The 8,037-nt window shown below is 32.0% G+C and overlaps 1 protein-coding gene across 3 annotated transcripts; it reads right to left on the bottom strand.

The window, feature by feature from the left end:
- Positions 1 to 4,496: 4,496 nt before the first annotated feature.
- LOC112326593 (uncharacterized) lies at positions 4,497 to 7,123 on the bottom strand. Of its 3 annotated transcripts, none has more exons than XR_008058459.1 (4): positions 6,751 to 7,123; positions 5,398 to 5,696; positions 5,077 to 5,196; positions 4,497 to 5,000 (listed from the first exon to the last, which is right to left on the bottom strand). XR_008058459.1 is itself a non-coding variant. In XM_052450332.1 (4 exons), the coding sequence occupies exons 2-4, from the start codon at positions 5,678 to 5,680 to the stop codon at positions 4,884 to 4,886; spliced, it is 636 nt and encodes a 211-aa protein (XP_052306292.1). In that variant the 5' UTR covers positions 5,681 to 5,696; positions 6,751 to 7,119; the 3' UTR covers positions 4,497 to 4,883. The 3 variants fall into 3 exon arrangements, 2 of the variants coding, with proteins under 2 accessions (XP_052306292.1, XP_052306293.1); XM_052450332.1 differs by having other exon boundaries at positions 5,077 to 5,197; positions 5,283 to 5,696; positions 6,751 to 7,119; XM_052450333.1 differs by having other exon boundaries at positions 5,077 to 5,197; positions 5,283 to 7,122.
- Between the last annotated feature and the right edge of the window lie 914 nt (positions 7,124 to 8,037).

The raw sequence follows: 8,037 nt of genomic DNA, 5'->3' as shown, positions 1-8,037 counted from the left end.
CGATGTAAAATAAATAAATAAATTTAAAGTTAAAAATATAAACTACATGTATATTAATCTAATTATATATTAAATAATTATCAATTACAGCATTTGGGTTGAGTTCAGGTTTGAGTATCCATATCTAGTCAGGTAGGTTTGGATAATTGTTTTGAATTCGAGTTTGTATATGAATAGTATAAAAACCAACACATTGGTATCCATGACCATCCCTATCAACGAAAACTAAGAGACCTTCCAAAAACACAGTATCTCTGGACCATTTGCATTGTTTATTGAAACAGTGTATTGATAGTTTACCCCTCCATCTAAGAAACTTTACGCTAATTATCAATCACATTGAATTCTTTTTACATGACTAGTTAGTTATTGTCAAATTAACTGGAGATAAATAAGTATTTTTTTTTATCTTAATTACACAGTGAAACAAATAAAATATAATTGAAAGCAAAAAAAATTAAAAATGGTGTCAAGGGGTATTTTTTGTATTTTCATAATAGCTTTTTTCGTTATTATAATATCAACTAAGAAACAATTTGATATTTGACCAAATGTTAAAATAACAAATAATTAAAAAGCACAATAAAATGACTCGAATGCCTTTTAAAAAAAAATTTCAAAACTGGAGTCAATGAACTTTTTCATCTTTTTACAATAGTTTTTTTCATTATTATTAAGTCAACTTATAGGCAATTCAGTATTTGATTAAAAAAAATGGGGCGCGTGGGAGGCATCCGAGCTCTTTGGGTTGTGCGTACGGCGCCTCCCCATGCTAAAAAATGATCTTCCATAATGTCATTAGAAATGTCATCATGTTCCTTTCTGGTGGAGTGACTCGTGTCAGCAGTGACAATCTAGTTTGTTGCTAGTAAACCTTTATTTTTATTTTTTTCTCTCTTTTCTCTCTAAAAAATTACAGTTTAATTCTTTTTTGTTATTTATTGATATTCTTCCGTTCTTCTGTTGATTTTTATTTTTTTAATGCCCGGACATGCTTGGCTAATAGTAGATGAGATGCAGCAGAACATGCTTATACATCAGCATCAAGTTAGTTTGACTAAGAGGCAAGGCAAGACAGCTTCCTTGGATAAGAAACTAAAAGGAAAATAACTAAACATAAGCCAGTCTGCAGTAATACATTCCTGTCCACTCAAAAGAAAATTATTAAGTAGTCATAGCAAACACGTGCAAATCCAGTTCTTCAAACTACAAAGACGCTCCAAGAAAACAAAAGGGAGCTGTAAGCACTCGGATAAGGAACTCTAACATCTCCAGAATGAGAGGTTGTAGGAATAAAGATACTGAAAGTATTGAAACTAATCCAAGAAGTACAGTACTGAAGCAAGGCTGAGAACAGAATGAGATATGGCCCAGGTCCTGAAGTAGCAAAAAGATACTGATTAGCAACTTGTTAATTATTGCTTCGTCTTTTTAGATGAGTTTTAGGTTAAGATTTGGAGTAGATTACATTTCTCAAGTTTAATCTATCATTTGTTGTCTCTAGGTTTTTATGCAGAACCTCCATCAAATAGTAAAGTCAGTGTTAAGTGGTATTTGTTTGACCAGGCAAGGCACTGGCTGTAATTAGACCCAACTGGCTTAAGCAAAAGGCAGGTCGGAAAGAACGAGGAATTTGGCTCTAACTGACTTCTTGTCATGATATGAACTTGATTGAGCAACTAATCGCAAGAAAGGAAGGTGCCCACATTCGAGCTAGGATTCTTTTTTATGGGAGAGGAAAACCCCAAATCCTTGTGCTGCTGCATTTCGAGATGCCATCTCCTCCATGGAGGGTGATTCTTTGTATCGTTCTGTATCTAAGATCAGTCCTGGGAACATACAGTTCAATTGTTAGGAAGCACTTTGAGGTTTCACAAATACTGAAATACACCAAAATTTGTAAATGAATTTTCATTTAATTAAGTATTTTTAATACTTAATATATATTTTATGCATGAAGGGGGTGGTACATGTTGCCTTAATAGGATGAGATTATTAATTATTACACCTCCTGCATAATTAATCACATGGTAAATAGAATTAATTGCGGATGAACAGCATATAACATTCAAGCTCCATCTGACAAGTGCAACATGTCAGATAGCAGAAAATTCGTCAGTTTTCTTCAGTTTTTCATTTCATAGCGAAAAGTTGCAAGTCTCTACTTCTCACCCCACTGCCGGATTGCACTTCCTAGTAATCCGAGGTCCCGCCGGGGGGGGGGGGGGGGGGGCGGCAGACGACCTGTGTCGTTTATGTTTGTTTTTTAAAAAAATAAAAGGCGGATGAAATAGAGGGGATGCACACAAACAACTCGTTGTTTATATATTTTTAAAAACAAATGGTTAATCACATGTTATCCATCATCTTAATAAATAAACAAAGTATTAGGTTTTTTTTTTTCTTTAAAAAAATATTTATTAAATTAATTTACTCTTCAGTTTTGACGTGGTTCTTAAATACTATTATATTTTTTTTTTTATTTTGATAATATGTTTTCAATTATTATATATCTGATATGAAAATAATAGTGTCTAATAATAAATTGTTCATGAAGATTTGATTCAAATTGTTTTCTTGTTCTTAAGATTTTTAAATAGATTTTGAATTTTATGAATTTTTTGACTTTCAATCACACATAAAATATGGACAATATTATTTTGATATTTTTTTATTAAATTACTTTAACAGTCATACAATCAATAATTAAAATTGATCTTTATAGGAAAAACAAAATTCAAAAGTATTATACTTTAAAATTTAATTACAATATTAAATAATTTCTTGGGACTTGAATGTTTTTTTTAGGTTTAAATAATTTTTGGTTTCCCTGCAACATAGCGCGGGTCTACAAACCAGTACTAACAACAAAAAAAACCAGTTTAATTGTTTATATGAATATTAAACAAGGTTAATATATGTTTTTCATCGTTTAATTTTAATCAAGAATCAGCACGAAGAGCACTATCGATCACTGTTGCAGTGGTGGTGTTGTAGCCGGTAAAAGTGCTAGAAGTCATGGTTGTAAACGTGTTTTTTGCGGTTGGCATTAGCAGTAGCGATCAAGCTTATGCCAGTGCTAGAGGTGCTCCTTTGTCAGAAGCAGCAGCAGTTTGAGAAGCTTCCACAGGCTTTCTTGAATGTGGACAGCCTCTATGCAAATGGCGTTCACAATTCTCTTTACCAGGAAGTACATCTTTGTTGTAAACTAACAAACATGAACAATAAGAAAAAAATATTTTCTAAATTAGCACATATAAAAAAATAATTATAAAAATTAACATAGTAATTTATATGCACATACAGTACATGCATAACTAGTATGTTGTACACGTAGCACATCGCAACTAGTAAATTTCAATTATCTTCCTGCGGATTTTTGCTTTCTCAATAATTAATCTATGCAAAAGGCAACATGCATGTTTTATATAGATCTAATAGCATGAAAGAAGCAAAAATAATCTAATAGCTAGAAAAAAAAAACAGAAAGGAAGGAGAAAAGAAAAGGATAGAAAAAAAGAATGAGGCATCTAAGAAATACCAGAGCTCAAATGATAAATTTTTAGTACCGTCGGAAAAATATCGATGAGATGAATTCATAGATACCATGAAAAACCAATTTTAAAGTTGATGATATATCATGCGTGCTATTTAAAGGCAACGATATACTCACTTGTTGACATCTTACCACTAACTTCGAAATTGGTTTTTCATGGTGTTTATAGATTCATCTCATCAATATTTTCTTATGGTACTACGAGTTTCATCATCGAAGCTACATTGCTTTTTTAACGCTTCATTTTTTATTTTTCTTCTCTTTTCCCTCTTTTTTATTTTTGTCATGTCATCTTGTTTTTAGCCTTTAAATTTATTTTTTTTCATGTCCTTTGATCTTTATAAAACATGCATGTTGACTTTTGCATAAATAAATTACTGAGAAAGCAAAATCTTGCACGAAGAGAATTAAAATTTGCTAGTTGTGCATGTGTTACTTGCATAACACACATTACCAAATTTAATAGTTTTATCGATAAAAAATTATATTAGTACTTACACTTACATTTCACCAACAGAATCACAGATGAAAACCATCTGTAAAAAAAATGCTCGTCTATAATTTCTAGTTTATTGGTAAGTCTGTTGTTAGTAAATTTACCGATAGTTTTACAGACATAAACAGACCATGCGCGCTAAAAAAAAACTCTCACTTCAATCCGTTGGTAATTCTCTTGATACTATTTAGCATATCGTTGACATGATAACTGTAGGTAATTTTGTCGATGATTTGCAGTGAAATTTGCAGTTATTCATTTCCAACTCTCTAAAATATATCAACAGAAAAACTTCATCAGTGAGTTAACAGTTGCAATGACATTTGCAATAGTTTTTTTTTTCAATTCTCTGAAATATACTGATGGAATTATTTCATCGGTAACCCCGTTAGTAATAATTTAAAAATATTTTTTTAAAAAAATCTATTTAACAGAAATGGAAAATAATTAAAAAAAATTAGTTAATATAAAATTTAAAAATTAATTGTCTTAATAAAAAAAACATTCAAATACAATGAAACTATAATAGAGGTGACGCTGGAGGAGGAGGAGGAGGTTGGTCATCCCTAAGACTATGAGGCCAATAAGAGGGTGCACATGTATCACTCATATGTGATCTCATATCCATAACTATTTGGCGAAGTTCTTTAAATTCGCAGAGAGTTGTTCATGTTTTTTATTGAGATGGACCAGACATTCTTTCACTCCTCGATCTAACAAGGCTGTGAACTTCGAAGACTGAGTGCTCGGGACCAATTGCGAGCACCAAACGGTTGAAACACCACGGGTCATCCGCAAGTTCTTGGTCGTGGTATTAGAGAGTTTGTATACTCAATTTCTATGGGGTCCACCGGACGATCCTGCCTTTAACCACAAATCTGGATCCGAATCTGGCTGGGTCGAAAGATCGTCCTCATATCTATCATTCAACCTGTTGTTATATGTCCCCTGAAAATAAAAAATAAAATCATCAAATTCAAGTAAATAATAACTTAAGAAAAAAAATGGTTGAAAACCAACGTACCACAAAGTGTTGAGCTCGGTTGTTGACGAGCCGCTGCACCCTTTTTTGACGGTCATCACTCCGCACATGTGTTTCCACAAAAAGCTCCATTGGACTTGGCTCTTGTTCAAGAGTCGTAGCCTGCAAGATAAAAATATTGTTAGTTAAATATATTTATAAATAACAACAAATTAAAATAAATAAATGTAATTAAAAGAAATCTTATCATTTGCTTCGCATGACCTTGATTCATTCTCATCGTATCCATAGTCATATTTTTATAAGGATTATTATTGTCATCTACAACTACATGCATGTTGCTAGCACTAGAAGTTGACTCACTTGTCCTTTCTACCATGGTCTCGTGAGGAACAAATAGTTCTCCGTGTGCATACCAACACATGTAATCCTCCATGAACCCTTTAGTTAGAAGATGCATTGTTACAACATCTTGATGCAGAAACTTTAAATTTTTACACTTCCTACATGGACATCTAATACCACCATCAGTAAAATTTCTCGGAATAGATGTTGCAAAATTAATAAAACTCTGAACCCCGTTACAATAATCCATCCTCCGCAATCCTTGGGGTGAGTGTCGATACATCCATGAACGATCATCCATAACTTCTATTGAACCTCTATAAAATTATAACGACAAGATGTATTAATTAACTATGTTAAGTAAATAAATTTGCAAAAATATTAGTTTAACTCAAACTTATTCAATCTATTTTAATACTTATTTTAATTCATTATCAATTATCTACATAAATGTAAATTTATACACATTTACCGGAAATTACAACTAGATAATAAAATTAACAAGATATAAAAAAAACCCGTTAAATAAACCATTATTTCTTTTATCACAAAACACCTAAATCGGTAATTCAACATAAATTTTAACAATTTACAAACAAATATAATTTTACAAAATCTAAAACAAACCATAACATATACAAATCATAAATCCATCAATAAATTTACTTTCAAAAATTTTGTCGGGACCTAGTTATACATATACTAGGTGGGCGTATCAACTACTGTGTCAGTTTACGAATTATTTTTTTCAGCTATACTAGTTCGGGAAATAGTTTTTCGTACTGTGCTAATCTAGGGAAAAAAATACCCCATTTCTTCCCAACAGTTCTTCTACACCTCCCAGGTTCTGTATCCATCATTTGTCTACAATCAAATCCCTGAGGACTTAGTCCCGCAACAGACATAAGAAAGCAAATTAACACGGGAGGTCGAATTCATTTAAATTTATAACAAACTAACCTTAAACAAACATAAAACTCAAGTTTCACGCCAGCCACAGATCATTTTTCGAACAAGCAGGAGTCCCCAAAAGGGTGTGTTACATAAGAGTAACAACAAATCCCAATATGTTTTATCACAAAGATAAATCTCAACTACTTCAAGTTACAGACAGCATTGTTGGAAAAGCGTGAGCCCCGCATGTAAATCACTCCAATAAATATAAACCCGCAGCAACAAATTTAATAGAAGAACACCATAAAACCAAGAAAACCCCAGGTCTGTAAGCAGTATGAGCTTAAACAAACACGGATCAATCTAATTAAAAAAAGCCTATTTTGAAGCTCAAACCCCAGGAAAAATCAAGAAACTAAAGCAAGCCTCAGCCAAGAAATTAGCGACGTGACAATAACAGAAAAAAGATAGACTTACAGCTTGGGAATTGCCGATAAAGATCACCACCACTAAAAGAACAGAGAGAGCTACTAGCAACACTATGCCAAATGGGAACTGCAAGGTCAAGAGGCACAGGAAGACCAGCTACTATATATGTACTTGAATATCAAAGCTTGTTGTGTAAGCTCATGCAACTTAGTCTCCGTAGGGAACACGTGTCTGTCATCTTGATCATCAGCACCAATCCCAAGAGACTTTCATCGACGGTGCTGATTCTTCGGATACTCTTTCCTCCATTGTCGTGAGACTACAGGGACAAAGAACAGACACGGGATTGTGTACTTGACTGTGTTTATGGGCATTGACAGGGAGAGAGAGGGGGGCAGAGGTTTATTTTAAAAAAGTGAATTCAAAGGCTACTTAAAGGCCGCAGCTCCACCTCCTTATCAGCCACGAGCGTAGGTCCTTTGTCTTTGTGAGCGAGGTCAAAGAGGTGCCAGTTTTTCTGACAATATTCAACAGCCTTTTGGGCGTGCAAGATTCTAAAGCAAAAGCAGATAGATGACTGTTTTTACTGTTATGTTTTCAATACAAATTTAATAAAAAAAATTAAATTTTTTTATTTTTTATTTTTAATTAATTTTTTTATTTGATATTTTGATATTAAATATAATAATATTATAAAAAATTATTTTAATATATTACTAAAAAAATACAATTTAAAAATTAGCCGCAACAACTTTCCAAATAACCTCTCTATTTAGCCCCTACAAATTTCATATTGTTCCATCACCATCTTTATAGTTTACGATCTCTATCGGTCTTAGAGTATCTAAGAGACTCTAAGGTGATACTTTGCTCTTAAATCATTAAGGATAATTTAATGATATATCTTTTGAATTTTTTAACTATCCTGGAATTTGCATGCTTATCTAAATTAACAAAAAACTATATCTGAATTAAAAAAAAAAAACCTAAAAGATGAAGAGTTTGACTCAATTTCTTTTTACAAAATAATATTCATTGTAACAGTATCTTGTTTCCTTACTCCCTTTATTTTTTTTAATTTATATATATATATTACTTTTAATTACTTCCTTCAATATTAAATTTATTAGGGATTGCATTTCATTAAATTTATCTTAGTCTTATGACCTAAATTGCTAGTTTGACGAGTTAACTCGATTGATTTGAGTTTTTCTTTTCTTTTTCTAATTGGCTCTTTTTTTTCAACCATATTTTTCAATATCAGGTTGATTAAAAATTAGGCTTCGTCATTTATTTTGATTTACTTTTTATAAGATTATATTCGTCTCATGACTC

Source organism: Populus trichocarpa, chromosome 2, assembly GCF_000002775.5.
Source record: "Populus trichocarpa isolate Nisqually-1 chromosome 2, P.trichocarpa_v4.1, whole genome shotgun sequence".
Taxonomy (NCBI): Eukaryota; Viridiplantae; Streptophyta; class Magnoliopsida; order Malpighiales; family Salicaceae; genus Populus; species Populus trichocarpa.
This window is presented reverse-complemented; position numbering and strand designations above follow the sequence as displayed.

Bases quoted from the DNA above. Each gene is read 5' to 3' on its own strand.
- LOC112326593 (XM_052450333.1), bottom strand. From the start codon at position 5,680: ATGGATGATCGTTCATGGATGTATCGACACTCACCCCAAGGATTGCGG. The intron at 5,198-5,282 runs GATAAGATTTCT...TTTTATCTTGCA, and splicing joins CAAGGTCATGCGAAGCAAAT to GGCTACGACTCTTGAACAAG. The intron at 5,001-5,076 runs GTACGTTGGTTT...TTTTATTTTCAG, and splicing joins ACCGAGCTCAACACTTTGTG to GGGACATATAACAACAGGTT.